The sequence below is a fragment of the Vipera berus genome (assembly GCF_964194415.1).
Source record: "Vipera berus genome assembly, chromosome: 1".
NCBI lineage: Eukaryota > Metazoa > Chordata > Lepidosauria > Squamata > Viperidae > Vipera > Vipera berus.
Window position 1 is genome coordinate 278,974,970 of NC_138202.1, and position 16,646 is coordinate 278,991,615.

At 43.3% G+C, this 16,646-nt stretch overlaps 1 protein-coding gene across 1 annotated transcript in view; it reads left to right on the forward strand.

The window, feature by feature from the left end:
- Positions 1 to 16,646, forward strand: part of LOC308660353 (acetyl-CoA acetyltransferase, cytosolic-like) — a 19,169-nt gene continuing 2,523 nt past the window's right edge. Inside the window, exons 1-7 of the mRNA XM_081314688.1 lie at positions 1 to 129; positions 5,364 to 5,498; positions 6,288 to 6,469; positions 9,663 to 9,780; positions 10,036 to 10,179; positions 15,146 to 15,268; positions 16,063 to 16,217. Coding sequence (XP_081170814.1) covers positions 75 to 129; positions 5,364 to 5,498; positions 6,288 to 6,469; positions 9,663 to 9,780; positions 10,036 to 10,179; positions 15,146 to 15,268; positions 16,063 to 16,217 — 912 coding nt within the window. The 5' untranslated portion in view covers positions 1 to 74. The remainder of the gene's footprint in view (positions 130 to 5,363; positions 5,499 to 6,287; positions 6,470 to 9,662; positions 9,781 to 10,035; positions 10,180 to 15,145; positions 15,269 to 16,062; positions 16,218 to 16,646) is intronic.

Genomic DNA, 16,646 nt, shown 5'->3' on the forward strand with positions numbered 1-16,646 from the left:
CTGGCTATAAGGGAGGCGCGAGGCTGTTTGCCCAGAGCAAAGGAGCGACGGGTCTTTTACTACCTTGAGGCATCATGGATTGCGGGGACGAGGCCGTTGTTTTCGTTGCTGCTGCAAGGACCCCGGTCGGTGAGTAGAAACTACTACCGGTGCTATTTCGTGCCTCGATCTCGCATTGCTCTAAAACGGGCGTTTTCATGGACCGACGTTACGCTTGCTCCCAACCTTGAGTGGTCCATTCATTCTGATGCCTGCGGGAAATTTGCCTTCGCCCATTTCCCCCCCTCCCCCGTCTATGCTGCCTGTTAAGGGAGGAAATCTTGCACTATTTCCTTCCCATGGCAGAAAGGTAAGAAAATGAGCCGAGGTAGTAGGATTGTGGTAGGAATTGTACTACGGATGTCCCGCGAGAGAGCGAGAGAACTCTAGAACTGCGAGGGCGAGGATGTATGTAGTAGGGCTTTGTTACCTGCTCACTTAACTGTTAAGAACTATTCGGATAGCAGATTGGAAACGGACACCGCTGTCTAACGGTGTGTCTGGAAATCCGACTGAGTTTAAGAAGATTGAAATTTAGCTACTCTATGCCCAAATAGCGGGCTAAATTGTTCTTCTAACCCATTTGCTTACCCCTCGACGCTACACTTCAATCTGTCCTCCACAAAGCTCGTGCTAGCTTGGCATCTTTGTTTCTTGGCTCCCTTATTTGTCTGCAGTCGAGATTCATTAGGCGAACAGTTTGACACACGGGAAATGATTAGCAGAGCGAGTGTTGGAATCTGTGTTTGCCACTCGCTAAGCTCCATGTTAACGTTGGGTGTAAGTTGCCCATTTGGTTTATTTATCAAATGTGTACACCTCACCTAAGTGCCTCTAGACGGCTTACAATATATATATATATATATAAGGTTAATGCTAGTACGGGAGGATAAACGATATAAAAAACGAATCCCCTCTTGTTTGGCCCGTTGGCTTATTCACAGCAAGTTGCTTTGTTTGTTTTTTGCGTAGTACCGAAGGCTCCTCCCTCGCCTGTACTTTCCTTGCAATGATTGGGCAATGAGTTATAGAGCCACCGCGTGAAGATGCGCCGTGATTGCCTGGCGACTCTTGCTCAAGAGTCCCTCGTCCTCTGATTGGCGTTTGGTCGGTAGAACCAGGACTCTGGTCGCCGGCTCTCGTTTCCTTCCATTAATAAAATCAACTCCTTTGGTCTTGCAGCGCAAAGAAAAACAGTGAAGAGCATCTCGTCAGCCTTGGAGCCCTGGCTTCCAAACACGGCCTCGCATCTTAGCTTGGGTTTTGGTCCCCGGCCTCTTTGATCCTTCTTTCCTCTTCTGATTAGTTATTCCACGTTTTTATTTATTATATTTATTTGCCGCCCATCTCACTGTCAAGTGACTACGGGTGGCTTACGCTATCAAAACAATAATATAAAAACAATTACAGCATTAAAACAATTAAGCATGATAAATGCTTTAAAAAACGAGAACGTAGAAAGTAAACAAAACTGGATAAAAGGGACGTAAATGGGGTGAGGGTGGGGCTTTCTCCTAATCTAGGAAACAATTCCAGAATAGGATGCCCCCATTGGGCCACCAAGCCAGTTGGCAGAACCAGGTTTCCAGTTCCTTTCAGGAGGGCAAGACGGGAGCAGACCTCACCTTGACTGATGCAATATTTCAAAAGGTGGAAATCACTTGGTCTGCAGCCTGCCACTTCTGATGGAGTAGGTGCAGTTGGTCAATCCTATGGGGCTTTTATATTTCATAAGGCTTTTCCTAGAGTTTTGTATAAGAATTAAAAAAAAACCTCCTTAAATCAGCTTCTTAAACAACTACGTAAGACATGTAGTTAATTGCATTTGCACTTAATCCTTGTATACAATCAATGTCCTGTTATTGCTTTTTTTCAAGCTTTAATTTCCCATCAGTATTCAGAGTAACACTATTACTTATGATTTCCAAGTATTTTATGTTTAGGTGACCAAAGGTTTCCCTTATCTCAACTTCTCCTTTTTTCCCTTTTCATACCAAACTCTAATATTCTCGTTACACATCTATTTAATTATAATATTGCTCTGTTTTCTAAAAGTTATCTATTTTCCACCATGTTAAGTGATCTAATTGATAATACAGTATCCCCTAATAAATCAAAACCCATTATAGGTTCAGTAATATACATAATTTTTTAGTTTAAGTCTAATATTAGAACATCAAATACTTCCTCTCTCTTTCCAATAATATCTGTTATCTCATATTGGGCAAACACAATTCTTATTTTCAACTAAGTAGAAACATCTTCCTTACATTTATCGATAATTTTTAGCCTATACATATCTTGATTGTGTTTGCACTTAATGTCCTTGTATAAACAATATCCTGTTATTGCTTTTCCCCAAAAAAACATTTAATTTCCTATCAAATATTCAAGAAAACACTATTATGATTTTCAAGTACTTTATATTTAGGTGACCAGAAGCTTCCCTTATCTCAACTTCTCCCTTTTTCCCTTTTCATACCAAAGTTTAATATTCTATTTACACATCTTATCTATCTAATTATAATATTACTCTATTTTCTAAAAGTTATCTATTTTCCACCATATTCAACCATCCAATTGGTAATATAATATCTCCTGTAATAAATCAACACCATTATTTTCTTCAGCCTTAGTCTGGCTTTCTTCCTTTGCCAGCTAGCCTTCCATGTCAGTGCCTTTGAAACATCAAATAGTTCTCCCTCTATTTTTATATATATTATCTGGAATAAGAAAGACCATTTGGCTAAAGGTTTTTTTGGAAGAACAAGCCCATTGTTATTCATTAAGCTGCCTCCCTGTTACTCCAATTTCCCACAGTTATCCTGATAACTTTATCTTCCATTCAATCCGTTCTTCTTCCTTTTCCTCAAATATATTCTGATTTCTTGATTTGTAAAAAGTCTTTTCCATTTTCAATGTTGTCTCTCCATTTTCTGATTTTTCAGTTGGCTAGGTCTGTTGGTCAGTTGGGTCCTCTGTCTTAGCGTTTAATTGTTCCAATTTTCCTTTTGTTTTCTGCATTGTTTTTCTAATTGAAAAAGCTGTAAATAAAATGTATTTGTTCTAATAGTCCGAGGTCTATTTAGCACAAGGATGTAAGAAATAGATACACAAAATGCATTTATTGAAGTTTACTAGGTATGACAACTGGAATAGTGTTTTCCCTATTACAGCCTTGTACTGAAGACTGATTTCTGATTCATAAATTAATCTAGTGGTTCTGTTTAATTTTGGGGATAATAGCAGCATAGAACTGACATGTATATGTGTGTGTGTATGTGTGTATGTATGTATGTGTATGTATATATGTGTATGTATATATATATATATATGTATGTATGTATGTATGTATGTTAAATGCTTGTTAACTATTTAGATTACCGTATTTTCCGGCGTATAAGACGACTTTTTAACCCATGAAAATCACCTCAAAAGTTGGGGGGGTCGTCTTATACGCCGAGTCGTCTTATACGCCGGAAAAATACCTCTCGGATCTTTTCTCTTTTCTGCTGGGCGGCAGGATCGCTGGGTGAATGGAGGTAGGCATGGCGACCCGTGGTAAAGCGGCTGACGGCAAATGGGTGATGGAGGGCAAACTCCCGTTAGCTTCTGGGGCGGCTACTGCAGCTGCCGCCGTTGCTCTCTCTAGGACTGGCCATGCTAGCGCCTCCAATGCTGGCTGTCAGGTCCCCGATGAGAGGAGGGGCAGGCAGTCCCCAGAGGCGCCCCGCTCGACCGTAGGAAGGGAGCACCTTTGCTCCCGCCGAGGCACCGCCTGACTCGCGCCGCCCAGAACAATTGCTTGCCCGGTCACGGAGTGCAGAACTGAGAGCAGCAGCGCACCAGGCGAGAGAGCTCAGAGAAAAGAAGGCGAGGCGCCCATTTGGTGGGGAAGGAGCAAAGCGGGGCAAATCACAGAGCAGGCGAAGCAGAGAAACGTTACAGGGAAAAGGGGGCGGGGTTTAAAAGGCAAGGCGGGCGGGACGTGGAGACGTTCTGCAGTTAGAAGTAACGAAGGAGCCTCCGGGCGCTTTTTGGATCGGATTGTGCAAACTGAGCGTGCCGCTACAGTCCTCGTGTTTCCCAGGGTTGCCTGTCATGCCAGAGGTATTCCCTGTAGCCCCAGATTCTTTAGCTCCCCACTTTCCTTAATTCGGGCGAATTTTGTGCTCTGTGGAGAAACATTAATACGCAAATGCCGTTTGTTTAACCGCGCAAAACTCGGGGGAAACCTTGGTATTTGGGAACGGAAAGGCTTAAGCCTTTTCATTTCTGTTTTATGCACGGGCTGGGAGGGTCACGAAGTTTGCCTCTTTTATTTTAGCAACATCGTGGCACTTATAAAAAAGGGTACTAACGCTAAACGAGTTGTTAATATGCAGATTGTGTGCCAGGAAGTGAAATATTGAGTTATTAGCCCAAACCCTATAATTTAACATGAAAAGTAGGGGGTCGTCTTATACGCCGGGTCGCCTTATACGCTGGAAAGTACGGTACCTTGCTAGGCCCCAAACATGGGACAAATCTTTATTTCCTGTTTCAGTATTTGTGTAATCTTTTTTTTGGATTGCTAACAAAGAATTAAGGGAGACTGATAATGCATTTCAAACTTACTTGTTCTCATCAGTCAGCCATACCCTTCTGAGATTCGAACCTGGGCTGATTGCACATTAGGCAGTTGTTTTAACCTCTAGGCCACAGGCTCTTTCTCACTTTGTTAGCTGAGAAGCAAGGGAGATATGTGTTAAATGTTTGTTAAGTATTTAGATTACCTTGCTAGGCCCCAAACATGGGACAAATCTTTATTTCCTGTTTCAGCCTAACCCAAGGCTATCCACAGGCAGTGGTCACAGTAGTGACAGCTCATATTTGTGTAATATATATATATATATATATATATATATATATATATATATATATATATATATATATATATATATATATATATATATATATATATATATATATATATATATATATATATATATATATATGGCAAACAAATATATATATATGTATAGGTATACACTACACATAACTATACATAACTCTGGAAGACCAAGAAAATGCTACCATATTTGAAGAATCAGGTCTTGACAGTACATTAGACCAGATAATAAAATAAAATGCCAGGCTTTTAATGAACAATATAGATATAACTTAAGCCCCAAGTATACCCATATAAATATAATATTTGTTTATTTCCCTAGAATTGTAATCTGTATTTGTTACCTAGAATGCTTAAAAGAAGAATAGAATAAAAGGAAAGATGGAATAGAGTAAAATTAAACATCTATTTCTGATTTTTATCTTTTATCTAGGATCCTTCAATGGTGCCTTGTCAACCCTGCACGCCCATGAATTGGCTTCAGTAGTCATTAAAGAATTGTTGGAGAGGACAAAAATTGATCCTAAAGAAATATCTGAAGTTATACTTGGACAGGTATTGGCAGCAGGTATGAACTTGATGAAGCATTTATCCAGGATTTTGATGTGGCCTCTTCTGTTCATTTTTGTAATGCAGAAATTACACGTACACACAAAATGAATTTTACTTATTATAAATTGTACTTTCTTCCCATATATTCTAGGTCTCACACAATTCTGGGTGTGTTAAATCAGCAATGTGTCAGTCTGTTCTATCTGCCTGTATTCTTGCCCCTACTTTTATTGCTTTGCATCCCATTAGTCTTTTTCTCCTCAGCCTTCTCCAGTTTCTTGACATGAATATGCTTCTCTATGAGAGTCAGTATGGTGTAGTGATTAAGGTGCTGCGCTAAGAGTGAGGAGATCTAACTGATCCAGTCCTCAGAAACAGAAACTATTTGGCTGATTTTGATCATAAAACGTGGGCAGGTTCCTATGAATGCAGACAGCCCTTGGAATAAACTTCACATTCACATTACACTGAAGGTTAAAAGCAAAAAACCAAAACAATACACTGCCTTCACCTGTGCACAGCAGTGTTGAAATATAGCCCAAAGACAATGAAGGTCAGTCTAAGAGAATTCAGAATAAAAGTAACTTGTAAAATTAAGACATGGGCATTGTAAGGAAGAGTCAAACATTCATTTTTACAAAGCAGTGCCTAGAAACAAGAGTCGGGTTATTAATTTAAAACTCAAACTGGTTATGAGTAACGTTACAGGCAGATAACATGGGCACCTGTCTGGCACTAAGAGGTGAGGTAGGAGAATGAGCTGAAAGAATTTAGCATGGTTGTCCCTGTGTGCTTATGTCTGCAGGTGCTGGCCAGAATCCTGCTCGACAGGCCAGTGTCGGGGCAGGGATTCCATATGAGATACCAGCTTGGAGTTGTCAAATGATCTGCGGATCAGGCCTGAAAGCCGTATGTCTCGGGGCTCAGTCTATTATGACAGGAGATTCCAGTATTGTGGTGGCTGGTGGAATGGAAAACATGAGCAAGGTAAGGCTGCTTGATGTTCATAGAGGTTAAGGCTTGCTGCTTCTAGAAAGGTTATGTCGTAAAGGCACGGAAGAATGATTTCCATGGGTGAATTACTGCATTAAACAGTACACAAGCTGCATATTAGGCGTTTATCAAGGGTGGCTTCTATCTCGCCAGCTACATTCCCAACCAGTAAGAGGTTGGGCTTCAGTGGACTGAGGCTTGACAGAATTGGGCCATGTCCAGCCCCTCACTGATTTGAGATACTTATTGGCACACAAGCTTAAGCCAGGGTTATTAAACCACAGTTTGCTAAACAGAGCATGGCTCGATGCCAAAAACAAATCATATATGAACATCACCAATATCCAAACCTTTGAGTGATGAAATTGAGTGGCTCATGTAATTGCTATGAATACAACACGAGATCAATCAATTTATTATTACAGCCAAAGGCCAACACATAAATTAAACATTCAAACACTGGAGATCAAGTAATCCTGCTTTGCAAGGTTACTTTCTGATTCATGCAAGGTACAAAAGCCAAATCTGGAATAAACCAGGATTGTTTTGGATTAAGATATAAGGACATATTTTTGTGGGTTTATAAAGCTTCTTAAAAAGTTTATAAAACATGGTGCAAGGTTGTGTTTTTTTAAAAACAACACCACCACCATGTTATTTTTTCAGAAGGATTAGTACTTTGCACTAAATAAACTGCTTAGCACTTCATGCTCCCGCCAAAGGAAGGAACAACCTAGGGCTTTAGATTAGCTGCTATTCATGCCAGAATGTCCATAAAAACCAGTAGAGCAAGAATAAAATAATTTTACAGGAAAAACAGGTTGTTGCTAAACCTTGGAGAGAAACTAAGTTGAAATAGACACAAGTAGTCATTTTTCGGGGGGAGAGGGGGATTGTGCAGCTGTGGTTTAAATGACACTGGATAACTAAGATGCAGCCTGTTTGCTGTGGTCTTATTGTTTTAAAATAACCAGAGTTATTCGAACCATGGTTTATAGTGAAATGAACCTATCCATTCTGTCCCTTGACTTTATAGTTTATATGAGTAGAAGAAGTAGGGAAAGCACTTTGGCCAGAGAGAAAGATAGCTGAACAGAGTCTATTTAATGTACGTGTCTGTGTGAATGTACATAGGGTTAGGGTTAGTTTTATATATATAAAAATCATTGCATGCATACACAAACATAAAGATACACAAACATGCACATACACAAACACAATCAGCAAAGAAGAGATACTACTGTTTTGCATTCCTTCATGCTGATGGCATTTGGATGTTGGCCTGAGATTTCATCTTTGAATGGGACAATGACTTCTGAAACTTCCATGGCAGAGGCCGAACTGTTCTTCTGATCCTTTTGTCTCACTGTTGCTTCTGATAAAAAATAGCAGGGAGATTATTGTGCATATAGTGGGTGTGTATACTTCTTTGCACTGGATATGCCACTAATCTTAAAGTGAAATATTCTTCAGCTCATTTCAAGCCTTCACCTTCCTCTCAGCTCGAATCCAACAATATAAACATAAGGTGGAGAACCACCTAACAGACACCAACCCAAAGCAAGTGTGGCAGGGACTGCAGCACCTAACCAACCATAAGGACAACATGAGGAACACGGTTAATACCGATGCCTCGTTGGCAGAGGAGCTGAATATCTTTTTCACTCGCTACGAGGTGAAAAGACCAGACCCCGTAACCTTTGCTGGCCGGCCTTCTGATTCTCAGTCACTCACTCTGTATGAACATCAAGTGAAAGCTGTATTGAAGGCTGTGAATCCCAGCAAAGCCGCAGGCCCAGATGGGGTGCTGGGGATAGTGGTTAAGAATTGTGCCGATCAATTAGCAGGGGTCCTGACAAGGATCTTTAACATCTCTTTGCAAACGGCCTGTGTACCATCATGCTTGAAAGCAGCTACCATTGTCCCAGTCCCAAAGAAAACAGCAATTGAGTGCCTGAGTGACTATAGACCTGTCACATTAACGTCTGTAGTGATGAAATGCTTCGAAAGACTGGTCCTCCAACATCTTAGGACATGCCTCCCACCAGACTTCAACAAACATCAGTTTGCCTACAGGGGGAATAGGTCGACCGACAATGCCATAGCTACTGCTCTACATTCTGTAGCAAGCCATCTGGAGAAACTTGGAAGCTATGTCAGGATGCTTTTCTTTGATTATAGCTCGGCTTTCAACACTATTCTGCCGAGCATCCTTATTAAAAAGCTGACTGACTTGAATTTTTCCCCCTCCATCTGCAATTGGATTAAAGACTTTCTAAGGGACTGGCTACAGGGTCGGGTCTGTTTCTTCCACCCCCCTGAAGCTTTGCACGGGCTCGCCACAGGGCTGCGTGCTTAGCCCCTACCTGTACTCACTGTACACATACGATGGTGCATCGTCTGACCCATCCACTGCGATCATTAAGTTCGCAGATGATACCACCGTAGTGGCTCTTATTACAGGTGGAGATGAGACAGCACACGGGGAGGTACAAAAACTATCCCTATGGTGTTTAGAGAACAACTTGCACCTGAACATCGGCAAGACAAAGGAGATGGTGCTAGACGTCTGGAGGAAAAGAGAGGAACCTGCCCCACTCTACATCGGGGGGGGGGGGCTGTGTGGAAAGAGTTTCTTCCTTTAAATTCCTGGGAGTCTACCAGAAAGGCCCAACAGAGGCTTCACTTTCTCAGGGTCTTGCGGAAGAACAGGGTAGAACAATGGCTAATGACCTTCTTTTATCCGTCTACTATAGTAGACGGATAAAAGTATATAGTAGTATAAAAGCTATAGTAGTATAGCGTCCTCTTGTACTGCATTGTGGTTTGGTATGCTGGTCTGACAGTCGCGAATAGGAAAGCATTACAGAGGGTAGTGAGCACAGCACAAGACATTGTGGGCTGTCCCACAGTATGGAAGCTTCTTTTTTCTTACACTCTTTCGCCTTCATACATATCGTGTGATTCTTCTACTGGGTAATATCGGGGATCGAAGCCGAGACCTCATGCGTACAAAGCATGTGCTCTACAACTGAGTTGAGATTGCTTCTGTATATTAGATTTACTAATGGCAGTTGAACAGAAGAGTCATACAGTGGGAATGGGCACTCCAGAGATTATTTCTATCCAGTTGCAATGAAATTTGCTTTCAATGTTCTAAATGGATCAAAATGCTTTTTTCCCCCAGGCTCCTCATGTCATTCATCTGCGTGGTGGGGTGAAGATGGGGGAAGCCTCCTTGCGAGACAGTATTATCGTAGATGGCTTGACAGATGCTTTCTACTGTTATCACATGGGTGTTACAGGTAAGCCACGTGGAAATAGCTTTTTCAAAAAGGTTAGATGAAAGCATGTCCCTACTTGATTTCACCAAAAAAAGGGAAGAGTGGACAGAAAGCAAAAATTACAAGGATGAGAGGAAAACTGGTACGAACGTGCTGGAAACAATGTATTCTCTCTCAGTATTTGAAGATTCAGAGTAATAAATGTAATAAGTATACAATAACTGCATTGTGATGCATTGTGATTAAAGTATCTACTGTATTTTTTAATTGTTTCAGCTGAAAATGTGGCCAAACGATGGAAGGTCAGTCGAGAAGAACAAGACCAGCAGGCTGTAATGTCTCAAAATAAGGCTGAAAATGCCCAGAAGGGTGGATATTTTAATAAAGAGATTGTACCTGTTTCTGTACCTTCTAGAAAAGGTCAGTGAGCAGTTTGACATACTGGACAAGGGACTGGGACCTGTTTCTAAGTATTATGACCCACTTTTGTATTCCTTTTTATTTGCTTCAATTCTTCCTCATAAATTAGAATAATTGGTGTATTGGGAAAGGAAGGGACACTTAGTAACCTCAAGAGTAATTACTTAGTCTTTACTGCTAGATGAAGATAATTTATGAATGTAACCATTGTGTCCTGCCAGTTAATAACCATCTAGATTTTGGAAAGAGAAGTATAATTACAGATCTGCAAAAAATGTCATCTAATATTCATTGCTGCCACAGTGTCAATTTTGAAGTGGTTCATAGATTGAACCAGTTTCTTCCTGATAGAATACCATGTATTTTTGTAAAAAAAAATGTATTACCGGTAATTTAATAGTAATTTAAAGAATAATCTCCCTGAATTTTATTTTATTTTATTTTTTATTTATTTTTATTAAATTTATATACCACCCTTTCCCGAAGGACTCAGGGCGGTTTACAGGGTATTTTAAAATCAAAACAATACAAAGTACAAAAGTTAAAAAACAATTAAAAAGATTAAATTATCCCTGAAAATAAAAACCCCAGTTAAAAATTCTCAGCCTGGGCCGGAGAGCTCAAAGAGCCAGGTCTTCAGGTCCCAGCGGAATGATCGAAGGTCGGGGGCAGTCCTAAGCTCCACGGGCAGCTGGTTCCAGAGGGCAGGCTCACCCACAGAGAAGGCCCTCTCCCTGGGTGTTATCCGCCGGCAATCTTTTACCGGCGGCACCCTGAGAAGACCCTCCCTATGTGAGCACACTGGACAAAGGGAACTTGATGCTGGCAGCAGGTGTTCCCTCAAATAACCCGGACCCAAGCCATTCAGGGCTTTATAGGTCATCACCAGCACCTTGAATCTCACCCAGAGGGCAACCGGAAGCCAATGCAGCTCGCGGAGTAGAGGTGTTACATGGGAGTATCGGAAACCCCCATCACAACTCGCGCGGCCGCATTCTGCACCAGTTGAAGCCTCTGAGTGGTCCTCAAGGGCAGCCCCATGTAGAGAGCGTTGCAGTAGTCTAAACGGGAGGTCACGAGCGCATGAGTGACTGTGTGTAGGGCATCTCGGTCCAGGTAGGGTCGCAACTGGCGCACCAGGCGAACCTGGGCAAAAGCCCCCCTGGTCACGGCTCCTATATGGTCTTCAAAATTGAGCTGTGAATCCAGGAGGACGCCCAAGTTGTGAGCCCTATCAACGGGGGGTAACACCTCACCCCCCATCGTTAGAGGTGGAATAATTTGGTTAACCCAAGATGCCGATATGCACAGCCACTCAGTCTTGGCAGGATTGAAATGAAGCCTGTTTCTCCCCATCCAGACCTGAACCGCCTCCAGGCAACGGGACATCACGGCGAGGGCATCGCTGGGTTGGTTTGGGGTGGAGAAAAAAAGTTGGGTATCATTAGCGTACTGATGATGCCCCACCCCGAAACCACGAATGACCTCACCAAGCGGCTTCATGTAGATGTTGAACAGGAGGGGCGAGAGAACCGACCCCTGAGGGACTCCGCAAACGAGGGGCCTCGGGGTGGATCTCTGCCCTCCTGTGAACACCGACGGCGAGCGGCCCAGGAGATAGGAGAACCACCGTAAAACGGTGCCTCCCACTCCCAGCCCCCTGAGATGCCGCAGTAGGATACCATGGTCGATGGTATCGAAAGCCGCTGAGAGATCTAATAGGACTAGGACGGAGGAACAACCCCTGTCCTGAGCCCGCCAGAGATTACTCACCAGCGTGACCAATGCCGTCTCCGTGCTGTGCCCTGGCCTGAAACCCGATTGGTACGGGTCCAGATAATCAGTTTCCTCCAGGAACAGAGGAAGCTGATGCGCCACCACACTCTCAACAACCTTCGCCAAAAAGCGAAGGTTGGAGACTGGACGATAGTTATTTAAAACAGCCGGGTCCAGGGCAGGCTTTTTGAGGAGGGGTCTCACCACCGCCTCCTTCAAGGCGGGGGGGAAGACACCCTCCTTCAAAGAAGCAGTTATTACTGCCTGGAACCAGCCTCGTGTCCCCTTCCAGGCCGCATAAACCAGCCAGGAGGGGCACGGATCCAACAAACAGGTGGTGGAGCTCAGCCTCCCCATGATCCTGTCCACATCATCAGGGGAAACAGGGTCGAACTCAGTCCAGATGACATGCTCAAGACCGTCCGATTCCTCCGCGTCAGACTCCGCCCAGTCAGAGTCCAAGCCGGCCCGGATCTGAGCGATTTTGTCCGTCAGATGATGACTAAACTCCTCGGCCCGTCCCTGTAAGGGATCCTCCCTCACCTCCTGGTTAAGAAGGGAGCGAGTCACCCTAAACAGGGCGGCCGGGCGATTATCTGCAGACACGATGAGGGCGGTGAAGTAATTGGCCCTCGCCGTCCTTATCGCATCAAGATAAGACCTTATAAAGGTTCTTAACTGCAATCGGTCAGATTCGGAACGGCTGGACCTCCAACCACTCTCTAGACCCTGTCTCCGACGCTTCATCTCCCGGAGCTCCACAGAAAACCATGGAGCCCAACGGGATCTGCGCTGGGTCAGAGGTTGCAAGGGTACAACAAAGTTGAGTGCCTCAGTGGCCGCCTTTTCCCAGGCATCCACCAAGGCATCAACTGGGCTGTGAGTGAGGGCGATGGGTATAGACCCAAGCGTCATCTGGAACCGTTCAGGGTCCATTAGGCGCCTCGGGCGGAACCATCTAGTTGGTTCCGCCGCCCAGCAGCGGGGGGTGGCATAACGGAAGACCAGCCACAGGAGATGATGATCGGACCATATCAGGGGGGTAACAACCGGTAAACCCCCTCCCAAATCATCCATCCACTGTCCAGACAGGAACACCAGGTCGAGAGTGTGTCCCCCCACATGAGTCGGGCCTTGAATTACCTGGGTCAGGTCCATGGCCGTCATGGAAGCCATGAACTCCCGGGCTAGCTCCGATGACCCTCCCAGGGAAGCCAGGTTGAAGTCACCAAGCACTATGAGCCTGGGAAACTCCACCGCCAACCCTGAGAGGGTGTCGAGCAGCTCGGGCAGAGCTGTTGCCACACAGCTGGGCGTAAGCAACAAGCTCATCTGAACCCGAGAACCACATCTCAGGAGGAGGGACTCACTCCCGCCAATCTGGACAATGGTGGTCTCCCGCGGGCATAAAGTCTCCCTGATAACCACCGCCACCCCGCCGCCCCTACCCTGAGTCCGTGGCTGGTGTAGCACACGGAAACCTGGGGGGGCATAACTCGATCAGAGTGACCCCTCCCTCCGAGCCCAACCAGGTTTCCGTAATGCATGCCAGATCCGCTCGTTCCTCGATCAAGTCATGAATGAGGGGAGCCTTATTGGCAACGGATCTGGCATTAAGGTAAACCAGCCGGAGCTCAGGGGCCTGATCACCCTCACCCCCGGGCAAAAGGGTGCTAACTGGAGGGTCGGAGCACGTCACCGCTCGCAAGCAGCGGGGGCGCGATCCCGGATGTCGATACAGCCCTCCGTGCACACACCTACTGCCATTCCCTATCGTCGTGGGGATTTGAAGCCCCACCCCAACACATCCAGAACCAGCCACCTCTAACCCACGCCCCGACCCGCCGGGACCCCAAACCGGCCCGGACTGAGTGCCGGTTAGTAATCCCCTCCCCCCCTCACCCTCCCTAACCTTTTAAAATAACCGGCTAAAAAGAGAATCAGAGGCCTCTTAAAACGTCTCCGCTTGAGGCCCCTGTCTAAGCCCAATTTTAGAATTTCTTGTGAATTAATTTCAAGACATACTAAATCAATGTTTGGGACCTTATTATGAGTTTAATATATTTTTGTACGCTGTAGTTTTTTTTAATAGTGATCTATTGAATAAATCACAGCAGATGAACTTTACATCTTATGCTAAGCCAAAATCAACCAAACAACATAAATTGGGTTCATACTGTATCTAAAGCCCAACGTAGAACTCTATGACTTGATATATAAACTCAGTTCATCACTCCTAGGCTAGAATACATGTAATTAAGGAATGTGGGAAACTGCAGTCACTGAAAAGTTCTAATAGTCATTGTCATACAAAGGGAGAAATAAGCATAATATTACTACTTTTTAATAATAAGAAGCATATAGTTTATAGCTTGTGAACTGGACGTTAGAATTCCAGGATAAAATGCCACTGCAGATGACTCTTCTACAACTCTATTGAAGGGCAGTGCATTTTTAAAAAAAAATGAAACGTTTACGTTTCATAAGAATAAAATGTAAGAAAATAGAAATATAAAGAAGTCGTAAAGAAAAAGTCAAGAAGGGATCAGGACTAGGAGTGCAGAAAAGGAAAAGAAAATAGGAAAAAAAATAACTTCCCACTGTCTTTAGTAGAGGCACAAAAATAACATACAGTAACCTTTTACTCTAAGATCAACGGTAACACAATATTTCTATAGTCATAAACAGTTCTAATTGTCAAATACCAAAATCAAAGTTTCATTTGTTTTGAATTCAAGCAAAAAATCAAAAAGTGTTTTCCAAGTGGAAACAAAGCTAGAGTCTTCTCTTTAATCAAAGTATTTTTTTTTTGTTTCCACCAATTCCATTCATTTCACCATCGATTCTTCCGTTGTGGGAATCTGTAAGTGCTTCCATTCCTGTACATACAAAAGTCTTGCTGATGTTATCATAAATAAAAACAGACCCTTTTTTCCCCAAGACGTTTAATCTATCAAGCCTAAAAAAAAATCTCTGGTTTCATTTGTGGATTCCAGTATTGCTGTGCCTTTTTCCATTTCTTCCAAAGATGATAAAAATGTACCTTCAGGCTGATTACATTTCCAACATATGTTTGACACATCCTTATGCATCTTGACAGTTTATCAGATGTTAAATACCATCGGTAAGGGCAGTACATATCTTTGGAAAAAGCAAAAGGGGCTGCTGCTGAAATTCTTGTTTTTGACAGGTCCCACAGAAGTTAAAGCAGATGAGCATCCTCGCCATGGGTGCAACATAGAAACAGTGGCAAAGTTGAAACCTTGCTTCGTAACCGATGGGATAGGAACTGTGACTGCAGGAAATGCCTCAGGTGCGTTTGTTGAGCAATTTAAAGATAAGCCATAAAATCATCTGTTCTGGTTTTAGCAATCAGGAAGGAAAGAAAGAAAGAAAAAACCGTGCTAGTGATCATTAACTACAACTGGAAAAGTATTGATTCTGGTACTGCCTACATATCCTCCTGTTAAATATGAACTTTACACTCTTTAAAAAGCTATAAGGTAAAGGTAAAGGTTCCCCTGCACATGCATGCTAGTCGTTTCTGACTCTAGGGGCCGGTGCTCATCTCCGTTTCAAAGCCAAAGAGCCAGCGCTTGTCTGAGGACGTCTCCGTGGTCATGTGGCCGGCATGACTAGACGCCAAAGGCGCACAGAACGCTGTTACCTTCCCACCATAGTGGTCCCTATTTTTCTACTTGCATTTTTACGTGCTTTCGAACTGCTAGGTTGGCAGAAGCTGGGACAAGTAACAGGCGCTCACTCTGTTACGCGGCACTCAGGATTCGACCCACCAAACTGCCAACCTTCTGATCGACAAGCTCAGCGTCCTAACCCACTGAGCCACCACGTCCGTTAAAAAGCTATATATCTAGCCAAAAAATGTTTCAGAGGTAAGCAGTGTTAGCTTAAAGGAGTAGATATTTTCTGGGGGAAATTTCTTTTCCTTTCATGCCTCATCCTGGCCAAATCTAAAAATTTCCACTGGAAATTACTGCTTTATGATGGATACGTCCATGAAGATAAAGCTGGGCAAAACTGATATATCTGGAGGTATCAAGCTTTGTTAGATACTTTAAAGCTAGGTTTAGTTCTTTTTCTCTTCAGGTATAAACGATGGTGCTGCTGCTGTAATTCTTATGAAAAAATCAGAAGCGATTAAACGAAATCTCACTCCTTTGGCATGGATCGTGTCTTCGGCTCAAGTTGGTGTTGATCCTTCAGTTATGGGAATAGCACCCATCACGGCCATAAGAAAAGCTGTAAGCAGGGAAGAGGGTCCATTCCACTGAATTAGTGTTAATTCTGAAAATTAAACTCTTTTTAAAGCCTAGTATATTCATATCATATGTATAACCCGTCCCAATCCTGATGAATTATGGTAGCTGTGCTAATAAATGTTTCATTAACTGTTACTGAGTTTTTCCAGGGTTTTTTTTTTGGATATTAAATGTGCGTGTACGCACTTGCATATGTGCACACACTTTTGTGGAAAGAAAACAAGTGCATTGGTCATTAGTGAAGATTGAACACTCAAGAGTTAATTGAATTGAGCATTTTTTTCATAGCTATAGGACGGGATGACGCCAACATCATGCATTTGTGGGCCTATCCCCGTATGCGTGCTTAAATTAGAGATTAGTTTATTTCAGTACCATATCTTACTGATTTGAGCGTCAAATTTTTTATTA